At 40.3% G+C, this 16,959-nt stretch overlaps 1 protein-coding gene across 4 annotated transcripts; it reads left to right on the top strand.

Annotated features, from left to right (window-relative positions):
• Positions 1–121: 121 nt before the first annotated feature.
• RB195_010916 (uncharacterized protein) lies at positions 122–16,889 on the top strand (the record flags this gene model as incomplete). 4 transcript variants are annotated; one of them, XM_064192115.1, is made up of 24 exons in its annotated part: positions 122–253; positions 1,576–1,680; positions 2,438–2,560; positions 3,975–4,094; positions 4,280–4,402; positions 4,465–4,599; positions 5,065–5,085; positions 5,123–5,170; positions 5,287–5,386; positions 5,475–5,611; positions 5,679–5,788; positions 6,949–7,078; positions 7,138–7,311; positions 7,432–7,527; positions 7,618–7,689; positions 10,629–10,775; positions 10,891–10,971; positions 13,969–14,150; positions 15,205–15,280; positions 15,333–15,446; positions 15,502–15,594; positions 16,379–16,486; positions 16,586–16,741; positions 16,797–16,889. In XM_064192115.1, 24 exons carry the CDS (start codon positions 122–124, stop codon positions 16,887–16,889), a joined length of 2,676 nt encoding a protein of 891 aa, XP_064049696.1. The 4 variants fall into 4 exon arrangements, with proteins under 4 accessions (XP_064049696.1, XP_064049698.1, XP_064049697.1 ...); XM_013445386.2 differs by lacking the exons at positions 122–253; positions 1,576–1,680; positions 2,438–2,560; ... (10 more) ...; positions 7,432–7,527; positions 7,618–7,689 and having other exon boundaries at positions 10,635–10,775; XM_064192113.1 differs by lacking the exons at positions 122–253; positions 1,576–1,680; positions 2,438–2,560; ... (10 more) ...; positions 16,586–16,741; positions 16,797–16,889 and having other exon boundaries at positions 5,078–5,170; positions 7,618–7,710.
• Positions 16,890–16,959: the final 70 nt, after the last annotated feature.

Genomic DNA, 16,959 nt, shown 5'->3' with positions numbered 1-16,959 from the left:
TTAATACAGATGATTTTTTTATGACTGGTCGATTTCCGAATGTTTCCGAATGCTCATACTGTATCGACGCTCTCAAAGCATTCATCAATTCTTACCTAATTGTTATCGTGTACATGTACAGATGTTGAGCCATGAGCTGCTAAACAGAATGCTAAGCCCAGAGCTTTCATGGTTTGCCGTCTTGCAGTCAAGGAATCTTGGAAGACGTGTTCCTAATCAAGGGAAACCTCCAGTTCTACCTCCATCTAGAAAGGTATATTTGACAGACAATCTCCTTCTCATTTGTTGTAGAAAAAATTCCTCTTAACACACCACAACGCGATCGTAAAACGAGGTTTTTCACTTCTAACTCGTTCTATTCGTTTGATATTTACAACCTTCTCATATAGGACTGTTTTTTACTTGATGCGTCGTGACTATGTTACTTTAGTCCTAATCACAAATACGTCATCTGTTTTGCAAAATATTTGCACCTTTTCGGCAGTGCAATACGCTATATATATATATAATATGTATAACTATATTGTATTTATGTATATATTCCATATATAATTTTTTTATATATATATATATATATATATATATATAGCGTATTGGAAGTACAGAGTTGAGCGGACTAGTTCTAAAATATCAGGCCGTTGAGCCAAGCCAAGCCAAGAATAAAAGAGATTTTTTGATTTTCATTTTAGAGCAAAAGGGAGGAACAATCAATTTTCAATTCACTCACATTCACAAATCAAAATCATTTGTTCTTGTCTCTTCTAAGAAAATGAAATAGAAAGAAGAAAATTAAGCTTCTTTCTTCCCATTGGTTCTTCAGGATAGTCTAGTGAGTGTTAGGCGACCTCTATGCGGATTGACATAGAGCCAGAACAGTTCTTTTGGATATTTTCGGGCAAAAGCTCCTTGTGGTAGGTTGTTTGTATATCAGGAGATAGATAGAGAGATATATCAGAGATACTGAGGTGATACCCAAACGGGTTGTGGTTGTTTATGTGGAAATTCTTTCTTGTGCCTTTACTTTTCTTCTCCTAAGCATTTAGTTGTGCAGTAGTAGAGGGATAATTCCGCCACTAAGCTATCTTGTCAATGCTGGAAGTTTGAATGTAATATTAGGCATTTACTGATAAAATCTCTCGAAAGAAAAAACCGATATCCGAAACGCCAAGTACAAATGTTTCGAGCTCTTTTTTCTATTGTAGGAATTTAAAGTCGTGCATCCACTAAACGTCATAAGCACTGAAACTGACTCATTCCTTATTGACATGACAGGCGGCGCTGTATAAAAATAACTGAGTCGCATGATGCGTTTTCTTCTGCATAGGTAGAGATGTGCAGGTTATCGTCCCTTTTAGGTGCCATTTCCATGTGTCTCCAAATGATCATAAGAAATATTTCAGTTTTTTTTTTCGTATGAAGCATTAAGTGACAACTGTGTAATGAATGTGGGGACAATGCCCTTCGATTTTCTGTAATCAAAGGTTTTAGTGCAGGTCAACAAAATACATAAACATGTTCAAGAATTTGTCGCAGTCGGCTGTATATCTACTGACTCTGATTTCTTGTACAATTGAGGTGCTTTACCATGTTGTTCACGTCCCGTGGCAATCTCCCGATGATGTCAAAGAGCTATTGTGGAGACGTCATGCTTACAATAACGCTGTAATTTCGTTGAGGGAGGTGAGTTATGAGTTTTTAAGGCAGCATGTACGACTTGGAGATGAAAGAACTTTATTCATACGTAGATTCAATCTCACCACCAGGCGTTATACGAAGTGGAAAAAACGGGTCAAAACAATTTGTATGGGGTTATGAAAGATTGTTCAAGATTGTCGCTTCTCTGTGCATTTTGCAGAATCAGTTTTTATGTTTGCAGCAGGTATTGAGGGACGCTGTTGAAGTACATTTGTCCAGCTGCGAACGACAAAACCACGAAAGTCGAAAATCACAGCATTTGTTTTCTTCATTTCTTTTTCAGATGAATAATTTGAAATTTTGTAGCAGTATTCGCACGTGTGTTTTTTTTTTAATGACTTCTGTTGACTTTCCCCCAGAAAGCTGTGATATTCGTCCAGAGCAACTGGACATGCTTCTGTGATACAACGTTATCTGCCTGTCCGATTGAGCTTTGGTGAAAATCACTCTGTTTAGCATCGTATTTTTGCATCTCTGTCAAAATTTCACGCGAAATCTATGAATAACGACAGCTAACAGCTGATCGCCATCAGTTGTTTTGCTATTTTTGACTTCTGTTGTTTTTTGGAGGTCCAAACCGATCGGGGAAAGTCGAGTAAAGTTATTGATACGCTAAACATATTCTTTTTAAAGGTATGCGCTGACAACTCAATAGAAAACAAGTTGACATCTTCTTTAATTCCTAATGCTGTCTTCTCGCCATCAGTAAAATATGTGTGCCGCTGGATTCCCTATTATTTAGGTTTTCCGTCAAGAAATACGACAAGCTGAAGCAGCCGGAAGAGGGTTGGAGGCAATGAAAGAAGAAGAAGATGCTGAGTTCAATCGCCTGATTGCTGAAAATGATCGTATTAATCGCGAGAAGGTTTCATTTTCTACTACATCTGACTTATCTTACTTGACGATCGCCGGGCTGGTATTATTGGCTGATATGGTTGCCCGTGGCGTCCCGTCCTTGAACGCAGCTCTGCCCGATCTTCTCGATCTACAGGAAGAGCTCGCACAGAATCCATCCATTCGTGGCAGTTTCATTTCATGTGAAACTTGGTTTCTCGCAGGAAATGGAAAAATAACTTAGCTTTTCTGAACTGCCTATCGACACCGAATGAACCAAGTACCTCAGGTCGAGAATGTCCTGGAGTTTAGCGAAACGAAAGCTGTTACCGAAGATTCCGCGCTCCTAAGTATCTGACTTAACTTATCTCGGTTAAGCTTTGGCATTGTGCTGGACAGCAACACTCTTTTGCAGTATCTCTATAACTTCCGCCATATAAACTGTGCAAGTTGCACAAATCTTACGTGCCCGGAGTGTATACTCAAATATCTCATTGTATTTAGTATGAGCTGGGTTTCTGCGCTCTTTAGAAGTCAATTTAGAAGCCTATTCATTGCTTTCACTGGAATAGACTGGTAGAGAGTGATAGAGAGAATATCAATGATACTTGACCGCTCGCACTTTGACGCAGCGCGCACAAAAGGGTGGTGCGTTGCAACTGAAATCGTCTTATGCGTTGGTCCTTTTTACGACGATTAGTGAAAGATTAGCGGAACCACGCTAGGTTCCGCTATCTACTAACTCTTCCCAACTGTTCGCTTTCGCTGTCGGTTCCGCACCACGTCAGACTCGTGATACACAGGCTTTAAGAGCAGTTTGAGTGCGAGTCCATGTTTTAAGCTATATGCAGCTCGTTTTTTCTTTAGGAATAAGATCCCAGAATTATAGTAGGGTCAAAACGATCTGAAGCTCGGCGCAATTGCATAAGGAGGAAGCGGTTGAAATGGAGGTCGGACCATCACAGTTTCAGTCCTTCTAGCTTCACTGCTTCGAACGCTGCCACTTACGCAGCTGAATCGAGCCTTAGGACGTTCTGACCCAACTATAATAGAGTCAAAACGACTTGAAGCACGTACGCAATTGCGTACGTGGCTTCTCTCGAAGTGTTTCGGTGGAGCGCAACGGTTTGCGACGGTCTCAATTCGGTTCCAACTGCCTCCGCCGCACCGTTTCGAGCGTGTACGCAAATGCACCGTAACTAATCTCGTGATTCATGTCGTTTTGATCTGACTACATGCTGCTCTGTTTGCCCAAGATCCTAGGATAATAAAATGGTTGAAATATCGTAATCGTGGACTTGCTGCTCAACAACATTATAATGCATGCGCGTTTCTTGTTGAAATTTCCCTACTACATGTATTTGCATATATATATATATTTATATATTTATTTATTTATTTATTTATATTTATATAATTGAAAGATCTGCAAATCCCGAATTTAGGCGAAGGCTCGAGATATACGGGAACAAACAGAGTGGAAGAATACGCAACGTGAAATATTGAGCGAGATTGAAGAAGCTTTGCAAAAACAACAAAAAATGGCCGTCGAGGCCTCTGAAGAGGTACACTTAACCATTGCTGAGTTTTTGTGCTTAATGTTTCACAAGCATTTTGTTTACACTATCAAACTCAAACAAGGTTTGTGTGCAGTTTCGTTTTCAAAAGGAGCTCTTTATATTTGTTCCATAGAGCTTCCATAGTTTTCAAAAGGAGCTCTTTATATTTGTTCCATAGAGATCTTGTTCAGGTTCGAGCAGCAATTTCTCGTAGTAGTAATTTTGTGGACAAAACAAACTTAGAAGCTAAGATAATAGAAGCCCTTGAAAACCCGACAGTATATGATTTCGCGATTGATCGACAGGGTAATAAGGTGATTGACATACACATTGTTGTTTGTTTGCTACGATTAGTTATTGCTTTGCGACATTTCAGTACTACGATCCTAAACCCGTGAAATACCAAGAGGGCGTGCCTACACGACAGAAAGGACGTTTATTCGACAGGACACTTGGAGTAACCCAAAAAACTGCTGGAGAGGAAGACGAAGGAGAAAAAGTGGCAACAAAGGTGTCCTGGTCTTAAGCTAAGCTGTTTTGAATAATTGTTGATGTAAAAGACGGGTTCAACTGCGCGCCCAAATATTGAGACCTTTTCAAAGCGACAAAGTTTTCTTCTTCAGGTGTTTGACGTCGTTAATTATGACAATAAGTTAAAGTTTTCTTTTTCTTGTTACGAGAGTTCTATCATGTAGAGGTCTTGTTTCTTTAGGCTTCTCTCTTAATTGTACTCATACTTTTAGCCATCGAACCCATTTCTTTGAGTCAATGTTGCAAAGTAGCTTTAGTGAGGTTCTGTCAATTTTGAGCACTTGAACATGCAAAAAATCGATTACATCGAAGCTTTCTACATTAGTTATTGCTAAATAAATAATTCGTGCCTTGATTGTTCTTTATAGAAGTATGTGGACAGTCCAAGCTCTTTCCTGCTCCTTTGGAGTCAAGATTACTACTTAAAAATGAGTCTATTCTATAGGTACCTTTTATCGATGCAGTCGTATGTGGCCGAAGTTGGGGAAATAGTTCGATCCCAGCGTAGGGACGAGGAGGAAATTGATGCTTTGCACGAGCGCATTTCTTGGGTACTGTTATTTGTAATCGCCATTATATTGTTTTGACGATACTGAGCTCAGAAGGATTAATCAGTAATCGAAACAGTCTGTAGAAGTTGCATACAATTGGGCACGTTGTGTTGTAGGTTTTCAAAGAACTTCTGGGGCAAAGTGCCTGGATAAAATCCTACCAGTACATAAGGCTCTTTGCAAAAGTGGTGTACTATTCATGTACTACGTTAGCGAGTAAGTCCTATTTTTGTGTATTGTTAAAATTCCATAGGGTAAAGTCGGATTCTAGAATTCTTTGGTAATCTTTTTATCCTTTTCGCAGGTGTTCAAACGCTGGGAGAAGAATACGTGAAAATATTTGAGGTTGGACATATGTTCCGTGTTCCTGGTCTGGGGAGCAGATTACTATTCGTCTTTCTCCACGCCGTTTTTCCGACCTTTTCGCAGTTTGCCTTACAGGTATTGCAGCAGTGCAAAAGACCTCGTATTCTTCAATTTATAGAAAAGCACTACATTTTGGTTCTAGAGAGCGGAGCGCCTACTGTCTCATCCTTCTACTTCACAATTTATGGGTATTTCGTTAAGACACAATCGAAAGGCTAGAAATAGCTTCTTAGTATTACTCAAATGGATAAGGTTTGTTTCTTAACGTTGCACTTTCGCAATCTTGGACATTTTCTTTGTTAATGTGAGATTGAAGCTGGGTTGATCCCTGAACGGGTGGGTATATATGAAAGATGAAATCAATCATCGATAAAAACCGATAGGCTCCACAGAATACGTGGCGTTGAATCCTTTTTGACGAAAAAAATACTGTAATATCTGTGCATGGTGCGGGTGTAGCGCAGTTGGAAAGAAGTTCCGCTGCGGCTGCACGGTCTGTCGACGATTCGAGACCGCTGTAGAGCCAACCCAAGCGATTGTGATTTGAAGTGAAAGCGGCGCATCCTGAGTGGATTGACTAACGCCAGACACTTTATCCTCTATCTTTTAATATATGTGGATGTTCATTCTAGGATTGAGAGGGGAGCCTCCAAAGCAAAGAAACCCAGCGGTGATCCCCTCTATCCCAACAGCTAGCTTCGAGTTCGGCTGCTTGCGCAACTGCGCGGAGCTTCCGGTCGTTTTGACCTGACTATATTTGTAGAATAGTTCTCCTAGGAAGTGTGACCATCAGCCTTCACATTTCTTTCAAGATATTTCAGTGAAGGAATTGGCGAAAAACTACAGATTTAATGTCTTTTGAAGGAAAAAAGCAATCGACCCGTTAGTGTTGAGTTTCGATTTCCAGGAATCGCAGAGGATTTCGTGTGAATCCTTCGGCTTTGCTACTATTAGCACACACCTTTCCTTCTTACATGCACAGTTGTTGAGTTGCAGTAGTTTCAGATGTTGAGTTAAAAGATAGTTCAATATTTTGCTCCCTAGGCTTAGAAAAAAGTAATTTTACCTGGGAGATGTTCTTAATTAGACTGATGCAAAGACACGAGATTTGGTAGCTTAGTGGCGCAACATTATTAATGTCAATATGATTAGAGGACGCCTAGAAGGATTTAATTCTGTCGATTTGTCCCTAGTTGCCACTATTTGGCCGCCTACTTTTTTATCCTATGGATGTGGCCAGATAGAACCCCAAGTACTGTCTCTTCTTACTTGACCAGACAACCAGATCGGTCCGTGTTAAGTGCATTTTCATTCAACTTAACTTCCAATGCTACAGCAATTACTCCCTACTCCATTTAGATCTAGCCAACAATTTCTCTCCGATTACTCCTTACATTTTTTCTATTTTTCAGATCAACTGGAATACCTTACTTACACCGTATTCACATTGCTCTCTTCTATATTCTTGGCATATACTACAACATCTCTCTGCGGGTATCAGGAATCAGATTTTTGTCTCTTAGTCCACAAACCAGTGTTGAGGTTATTGCTTTTGTTCCTCTACTCAGACGTGGCTTTGTGACAAATGAAATCCTATTTAGGCTCTTAAAATATACAAATTTCTTGGTTACCTAACTTTGGCACAAACTATGCTGAATTTGACGCTATGGATAGCCTCGGTAATGAGTGAACGGAATAATCAGAAATCTAGCAACAGGCAGCAGGAAGAAGCTACTACAGCAACAAAGGCGGAGGAGCATGAAGTAGAAGATGACGTAAGTATTTGCGTTTTCTCCCCGAACTTCATACACCCATAAGCAAACACTTTCGCTTCGAGCACCAATGAAAAGATCCCGGAACTATTTTCTTTAAATCTATGAATTGTTCCGTATCAGTTCCCACACACGTGGTTTCGGTGCTCCGTTTGCCTAGAACGTCGATCACCATCATGCACTTCTTGTGGTCACCTTTTCTGCTGGAATTGCATACAGGTAGGCGAAAATGAGCCAATTTGTGATTAGTTGTCTATTGAGTGTCTTGAGCTATTGTCACAGCATCTATGCGCGTATGTTCATTTTCAGGAACATGCAATGTCGGCTGACTCCGAAGTCCGTTGTCCACACTGCCGGTCTCCTTTCGAGCCTTCGCAAGTGGTACCTTTGTTGAATCTATAATTGATGTGTCAGATGCTTACTTATTACAAAGGTTGTGATTGACGTGAATAATGCTTTAGTTCACAACTAATTTGACTACTGATTCTAAATCGTTGCCATCTTACAGTGAACCTTAAATTTGATAAGTTAACCTTCACATGTTGAGAGAAATAAAACATTCCTGCGCTCTCCGTTAGTAGCGATTGCTTCGTGTATGCAAAACTTTTGTTCAAATTATTTTCGCAGAGGCGTAATGTCAGAAGTTTACTTACATGTCTTTCATTAGAAATGAACGGAATCCGAAATGCTAGTAATGTTAGCAATGCTATTGATTCCACATGTATCTAATCATTCCACTTTTCGCCAACATTAATGCTCCTTCTGAGATCAAACGAGCGTATTAGTTAAAGAACTTAAAGGCCAAGACAGAAGATGAAAGGAAAACGCAACAACACAGCAACTTAATAATCAAATCGGATGTTAAGATCCGGAAGGTAGGGCGAAAACCGAATATTGTGTATTGCACCGAGGGAGTAGTGATTAGGGAAACTCCACACTCATACAGGAAGAACGAAGGAATTGGATAATCGTTGTATTTTGTATGAACATGAACGAAGGGCATATTTTCAAGTTGCGCTGGGAATGTGTTGATTCGTGTGAGCGAATCATCTTCACATTTTCTCGTTTTGTTCGGTAGTGAAGCATTGTGTTGTAGTAAATATTGTGTGCCGAGGAATTTGATAAATATAGTTCTAATAAAGTTGAGTGTCTGAGATTTATTGTGTTGCCAGCAAAATACCGGACAATTCTTATATAATTATTACTACTACTACGTATTTCTTATTATTTATATTTCGATATTTCATGTCACATATACACTTCTTCGCTAACAGAAACCTCGTCACTCCTTTCCTCGTACGATTATGTGCACTTCATCTTACAGTTATTAGTCTTTTCGTGGCACTTTGGTGGCTCCACCTATAAAAGAGTACTCATCTCTTGTAAGACCCCTACGGATAATTGTTCTCTACCTTTTGCTACCTTTTGCTGTTGTAGAACCTCAGCTATCATGTTTGTCGCTGCATTTATTCACATTCTTGAAGCTCTTTCGCTTTTGTTTTCTCGTTATTTTCTTTTTTTGAAGTCTACATTAGAAATCCGCGCCTTCATTTTGATTTTTAACCGTCCTGATAAGTCTTTTTGACCGTGGAAACCGCAACTTTGCACATTGCGTTGGTTTTAATGAAAGCCGAAAAGGGGGAGAGGTGGTGTGGAACTAAAGATATACATACATCCTGAGTGTCATTCGTGGAACTCACAGCGATTCCCATCTCTATCTCTCAAGAAAAAAATCTCCTCATTCCAAACACAATCTGAGAATCTCACACAAACTTACTGCTTTTCACTAAAAGTTTAATTATTACCTTGTTTAATGGTTGATCCACTTTCCCATCTATGACAAAAAGGTTAGTAGAGAATAAGGTTAGCGCATAAATTACTGCTCATTCGTGAGCAGTAATTCCTGGAGATCCGTTGGAATGGAGAAGACGGGGACATTGGTTCGAGAGTATTGTTTATTCTCCTTCTATTCACTTCAGTATTTTATTTATCGAACAGAAAGTTGGGGTCAAATGCTTGATTTGAAGAGGCTACCCGTAAAAAGTTCCTCCTCATTGTATCCTCTTACTAATTGCACTAGTGTTCATGGTAAAGTCGCTACTAGAAGCACCGTATCACGAAATTCAGGTTGTACGGAAACCCTAGGAAAAGCATAGATTACGAAAATAAAACTGGTTCCGCTGATTCTCACCAAATCGTCATTTAAAAGAAAAGGTGTGGAATACAACGTTCTTTCCTACGAAATCACGAGCAATTCGTCTTTTCTTTCTTTCTGAATCTTTCTGAAAGCGCAGTGTCCACGAGAGAGCGGTCGAAGATCAATTTGGTCTCCACACGAATGTGTTCAAGTAAAACTAAAGACTAGGTTGTTGAGGGGACCGGAGCGCGTTCTAACGTACTTCGTAGGAGCTAAAGTGGTTTCCACGCTAACTTTTACGACGATTGGGGGAGGATCTACGCGGCCACGCTTGTCGCGACAATCCATAATCCCAATTCTACGTTTTCCTTGGAGTTTCCGTACTACGTCAATTTCGTGATTACTATATAACTCTTCACCAATTAGTGATATTACAATTTCGTGGTATATTATATTTCAACGTAACCAAAGTATTTACTATGACACCAAAGTAAATTGTTTATTTTCGACAAGGCTATAGCAAGAGAGGTAACAAAGATGAAATTTGCTACATTACGACGTTTTATCGTCCTCGTATAAATAGTGAATGTTCCTGCGGCGCAACGAAGGTTTTATAAAGCTCCTAATGTGCTTCGCGAGATAGTGGTAGTGCTAACTGATGAATATCGACTCCTCGTCGATTCACGATCCATATCCTTTCTGAGGAGTAACTTGACGTTTCTGTAAGAAATATTTAACACCTGTCAGATGCGAAGCTGCACCTCTGACAAAATTACAGAGGGATCTCCTGGTTAACAATACTCTATCGTCTTTTTTTTTTATACATTTAGCTTCGTTTGATCCTTCCATCTATGATTTCATTAAAAAGCTGTGACAGTTTTCTTTTACAGTTACTGTCCTCTTCGTCAATACCTTCACCTTCACGTTGTAGTATAATGAGAAGCTATTTCTTTTTGCAACTGAAGTATTATTTTTCTGAACCTTTTAGGAAGTTTTTTGAGAGGAGGAACTTTTTGGAAATTAAGTGTTTAGGACCCTTAACTGTACAGAAACTTTTTTTCTAATGATTATCAATTTCGAGTGGCACTGTCTTGAAGCAAGTCTTGCTTGCTGCCGCCTCTTTCGTATTGCTTTCAATTGGGAACGGGGATGCGATGAATAGTTTTGACGTTCCCAGTTTCAGTTACGTATGTGGAAGGGTGCTGTACGTGGGTTCTGCAAAAAGGCTACGCAACATCCAGAGGTGTACTTCTCGGGAATTCAACCGACTGGGGTGCCACATCTGGGGAACTACCTCGGTTTCATCGAGCCATGGATTGAACTACAAATTGTGAGTTTTTGAGAGGATCGGAATGTTCCAAGATCGTAATCAGCTTCACTAAAGTTCAACAATGACAATCTTGGGCAGCGCCAAATCAATCACCATTAAACAAAAAAACTTTCAGTCACTTCCTTCAACAACGAAGATGATTCTTGCAGTGGCAGATCAACACGCAATTTCGTTGGGACCAAAACCGGCAGATGAGGTTTATTTCTCCATCCTGTAACTAAGTTTTCACTTGCAAATATACATATAACACGTTCTTTCCCGCTGTGGCTGTGTTCAGTACTCCATCCTCATTTGCTGTCAGAGCACTGTGCTACAGGTTAATAAATCGCACTGGCATACTGTTCCATTTGGGACGCATAAATCTCAATCCGCCAAGTTGTAGTAGGTGTTTCGCTCATTCCGCCTAGGCGTTGTGGTCGTTGCCGTCAAAACTATGGGCATTAGTGGAGCCGAAGGTACTTTTGCAGAGGATGTGAACTCGTGACTTGAACCAACTAATGACAAAATTTGTTGTCATGCAAAAGACAGGAAGCAGGGCGTTGATAAATCCGTTCAGGATGTGCCCAGCTGTCGGCTACTTCAATTCAGAATCGCTTGCAGTTTATGGATGTGTCTGCTACCTGTGCGTGACTTGCTAGGGACAGCCGACGAATCAAGTCACTGGCCTTATCCTCGCAGATAAACAACCGCTGTTATCCGGTACCATTTTGTCGACTCTTGAGGGATGAAAGGCTTAGTTGGTTCTAGTGTGGCTTTAAGGAATCATCGACAGTGCAGTCGCAACCGAACTTCCCGTCCACATAGCTATACACGGATTCCTTAATTTCCTTATATAATTATTTTATTTTGGGTGCTTATAGCCTCTCAAAGTAAGAAGGAAATGACACACATGTTGTTGTAGTGTTCGTAGAAAGGACGAATTTGGTGATCCACTAACAAATTGGCGTGTTTAGAACGTGGTAGAACGGAAGAAGCACAGAAGAGGATTTGCTCTCCACATCCTTATATTTGAGAAGTGCAAATGTTACAAATCGCTCGATAGCTTTCTGAAGTTCTGCTTGCAAAACGCTTTTGCAAAAAAAATCATCGGTTGTGGAATGACATATGTAGAAGTTGTTATAAGAATGGTTCATTTAATGGGCTAATATCTAATTTTGATCAAAAAAGAACAAAAAGAACTGGTCTTAGATGTTAGGTTGGGGGATATAATAAGTTCGTAGAATTTTATATTTTATTTCATAATGATTTGCTCATTCTTAGGTGAACCGTTTATATTATTTGTAAAATTTATTCTTCTTGCTCCACAAAACCGGTTATTGTTCTTCAAAAATAATTTCACTTTTCATTATTTTTCAGCCTTAGAACTGTAATATCCATAAGGGAAAAATCAGCATTTTCCAAATGTGCTTTTCTTTAATTTGCACCGAAGTCGAAAAGCTTCCGCTGGGGCCTTTGCGACCTGTGCGGAGGAGATGTCATAGACGTTTCTACCGAACAGAAAGGGTTTGCGAAATTCTGAAACGGACACCTCGCACTCCTCGCAGCGGAGGACCTTTTGAATCCGACGAGAGTTTTTTCTTATTTTCTTGAAAGAAAACGATAATCCAGCAACAGTTCCGTAGAAGAATTGTTGTTGATGGCCATATGTTGCTCGATGTTTGGCAAGACATTTAACCGCAATTTCAAGGCAATCGTCCTTTTTGCTCTTGGTAAGCTCGTGTAGTAGTCAAACTTCCAATTTCTGGACAAATCCCATCAAGTGAATGTGGTGGAGAATAGTTTTGTATTTGGAGTTCATTTTTTCTGCCAATTCCTTGTTGCCCTGTTTGGTGGTCGTCCTCCTTCAAAAGAGGCTTCAGACCCTCCTCGTCGAATTCAGACGGTCTTCCGATGCGAGACATGTGGTTGAGTTCAACGTTGCAGTTTCTGAATTTCGCGAACCATTGATGCAAACCATGATCATATTTCTATGAAGTAAAAAGAGCTCTCTCGGACTACATAAACGAGCAAGCAAATCATTATAAAATAAAATGTAATATAAAATTCTGCGAACTTACTCCGTAATGTAATACTCATATCTGGGTTAAAGGCAGCATACCGCGAATCTGGGATGGTACCGATTTCAGGGGAAGTATCCATATACGGGGTCGTAGATTATGGAGACCGGGGTGGCTCCGCTCATCTCTCTCTAAATCACTGCAAACAGCCGCTTCCAGAATGCTGTCATGTACGATGCCTTCTATTGCAGCGCGCCATCCTTGCACGCGTAACGTCCCTTATTGCCTATCGAGGCATTCCGAATTGATTTTCGACGAATCGCAGGGCGAAGACAGCGCAAGGGGAGGAGCGTTCCAATAGATGGCGTCGTACAAAACAGCATTCTGGAGGCGGCTGTTTGCGGTGATGCAGGGAGGTGAGCGGAACTACCCACGCCTCCATAATCGGATACACCACCTGAAATCCGTACCATCCCAGATTCGTGATATGCTGCGTTTAAGAAATGAACATGAAAAACGATCTGACCCCAGAGCTGCTCCACAAGAGTGAGAAAAAAGGATACAAAGTCCTGTCCTGGATCAGCGATCACAGACGCCGCCGCATGTGCTAAGGAAAGTATAATAAGGTGGATTGGACAGGTGGTACGTTTCAGCGATAACTCTTGAACCAGAGTGTGCCGTTGTGTTCTGCGCGATATCGAACGCACTACAGGAAGACTGCCGACGCCTATGGTCAGACTTCTTCACAATGTCCCATAACAAAAAATTTGATGCTCTTCGTGTCCCTCGCGAAAGGTGAAACCCCCAGTCGAACGCGATCGGAGCAAGTGGGAGGATTACTCGCGTCCACTCGATCAGTTCGAAGAACAATGGGAGTCAGGGTGATCAAGGCAGTGGAGAAGTGAACGTGAAAGAGGCTCAGGCATAAAAAAAACTATCCAGAAGAAGAGGTATCCTATCCACGAGGTAAATGTAAATCTCACGGGGGAAATCTAATACGCATATCTGGCCAATCGCATAAGAAATGAACATGAAGAACGATCTGACTCGTGATCGTTCTTCATGTTCATTGTGGATCGTCGTGATGTGGACCGCACTTAAAAAACGCATAGTCAGAACATGGTCAGAGGTTTCAGTGTAGCTTTTCTCACCCTATTTTTATCGTCGGTTATGTGCTTCTTATAATCTGATTCCAGCTCCGCTCGAATATCCGCCGGATGGCAGCGAGTTTGCTGGCTTGTGGTGTGGATCCCTCGCGCACACTGCTTTTCCGGCAAAGCAGTGTTCCTCAAATAGCACAACTGTCGTGGATTCTTGGTTCGCTGCAGACAGTCGCTCAACTACAAAGACTACCCCAGTACAAGGAGAAGGCTCTCAAGTCAGGTCTAGCTGTAGTAATTCTGTAGAAAGTGAGAGAGGCTAAACTTAAAGTCTTAGGCTTTGCCTCACAAAGGTTCGAATATTTGCATAAAAGTTCAAAGTTTAGTTTATATTATAAATAATGGATTGATATATTTATGGGATGACCAAATACATTCATAGTTTCCTTGAGCATGTTGTCGAAATGCTCAAAGTATGTTCGAATGTTAGGGAGATCTTTGCTTGGTCTGAGATCCAATATTTGGCAATTCGCTTTCACGTACTAACCGCTGTATTAATCCAAATTTAAAACAAATTTAACCAACCTGCAACGGGTGTCAGAGATGGAGGGGGTCAGAGACGATACCTCTTCCACGTGAAAGAATCGGTAAATGCTCCCGAGAGCTTTGTGAAGTAAGTGCGTAGTTGTTAGTAGACTTTCATTCAGGTGTCAGAATATATAAAATCAATGAAGAATGTGATAGAACCAGTGAAGATCTTTGGAACGGGAATGGTATTGTTCAGAGTTTGAACGACATTAGCAGATGCCTGGGATGTAACAGCACTGGAATGATTTTTTAAAATGAATTATTTCGTATCTGTGATGCTGTGGCATCTGGACTATTAGCTTTGTTTCTCAGATGTTGCTATTTGAATTCTTTCTAGCATAAGTATTTATTTATTTATTATGATATTTATTTACTTTGATTATTTATATTATATTGACTCATCTCTAGAATAGTCAGTCGGATTCATAAGATAGTGTTCGAGTAGATACATATAGTGTTCGAGTAGATAAATATTCAAATATTTACTCGTACATTCGTGTGAACAAAAAAATCGAACTATTCGAATAGTGAATACCGAATAGAAAACCACATTGAGAGAATGTGGTTTTCTCAGTAGTTTGTATATTCGAATGTTTAGAACAAGATACCCGACTACAGGACTCCATTAGTTTCTTATTACAATTAAAAGAAATTTAAAAGAGATGAAAAGAGGACAGATCTAAAATTCGTCCACTTTGCACGAAGTTTTCTTGTAGCTTTGCTTTGTACATCTAACCATTGCAGGTTTTCCCGTGGACAAATCCCCGTCGGGCTTCTGACCTATCCAGTCCTTCAGTCCGCAGATGTGCTGATGTTCAAGGTGTGTAATATTCTCCCCAAATCTATTTCTACCCGCTGCATGACAATTTTAGGCCACCCATGTCCCTGTCGGAGCCGATCAAGCTCAGCACATGAACCTTCTAGTTGACCTTGCGGATCACTTTAATACAAATTATAAAGTTACTTTCTTCCCAAGACCTCAACAGGTGAACAGATTTCCAGTTTCGAATCGATTCGATTTAACGAATACTATTTTTTGAGGTGATACGGAAAGTTTCATCACGAATACGAAGTTTACGAGATCCATCAAAGAAGATGAGTAAATCGGAGGCCAGTGCTAAGTCAAGGCTTGAGGTGCTATGCCACACTTGCAGCTTTTTGTCCTAAGTTTTTACTAGAAAAGATTTCTCTTATAAAATCAGTACACAACCTTTGTAAAGTATAACAGAAACACATGATAAAAAGTAGCAGTACATAATAGGAAGTTTCCTATAAAAGTCTGATTATTACAATAAACGAAGCCTAAATCATACGCAAGTTCCTGCGCGCAACGCACAAACGAACCTACAATATTTTCTGATTTTTGAATATCCAGGTTGAAATTGTAGAACTTATTGGCGTTACGATTCATGGTATATCGAATTCTTGAACCCTCGAATGATTTGAACGTTTATAGTCAAAGCGATCTGGTCGAGGGAGTAAGTCGTGTCCGTATTCGGAGCAACATTTTTCGAGTCAATCTGATAGCGCGAAGACCCACAGTGTTCAATACTCTTCACACACAACAGCAATCTCAACCTCCGTTGAGTTATCGTCCCGATTGAATTCAAAAGAGGAATCCTATCGAAAGTGTTCTGTTTTGTCCTCTTGATATTTCATTTTAACGTTCCGTAAGAATTAAATTAAAAATAAATGATAATAATTAATGATTAATTTAAAAGACACAGAAACAGCACTTTCGTGTGGAGCCAGGGATTCTTTTGTCGGATGATATACAACATCCCTATAACACTTCTTATTTCTTTGTGCATTTTTGAGCTTCTTAAGAGATACGACTTATTCTTCAACAGTTTGTGATCCAAGAAAAAATGTAGCACTCAGCGCAGAAGCTTTGAAAAGTCAAACATTTTTTTTTGAGATCAACGACTCGGCAGAAGAGATTGAAGAGAAATGCCGCAAAGCAGTGAGCGACACAGAATCGCGTCTCTCTTACGACCCTGAAAAACGTCCAGCGATCTCGAATTTGGTGAGCGTTTATCTATACTGTTGAAGGATTTCTCTGATGTAGCAATTTAAAAGCATTGGATATACGGCCGCTGTTATCCTTAAACCGATTTATTTCCAGATTGATCTCTACTGTGCTGTTTCCAAAAGTGAAATAAAAGAAGTTGAACAGCAAGGATGGGACCAATTGCAGTTGAAAAAAATGCTTTCTAAAGCGGTAGCAGAACGGTTCCTCCCCATTCGCGAGAAATTTTTGCGATTGGAGCGTGGAACAGAAGTAACTTTTATTCTTCAACGCTTAACGGTGTCTCGATAACAAGTACATTTCACAGGTGGATGAGATTCTGTTCGAAAATGGCAGGACAGCACGATCAATAGCTGAACAAAACATGGCCGAGATTCAGAGGATTGTTGGATTTTTGTAGTGCAACGTCGCGCCACACACCTCGTTTGAATATCTCAGGCCAAAGGTTGTTCAGATCTTCAAATCGCTCA

Source organism: Necator americanus, chromosome III (assembly GCF_031761385.1).
Source record: "Necator americanus strain Aroian chromosome III, whole genome shotgun sequence".
Classification (NCBI taxonomy): Eukaryota; Metazoa; Nematoda; class Chromadorea; order Rhabditida; family Ancylostomatidae; genus Necator; species Necator americanus.
Note: the sequence above shows the minus strand (reverse complement) of the source record. Positions and strands in the feature narration are given on the sequence as shown.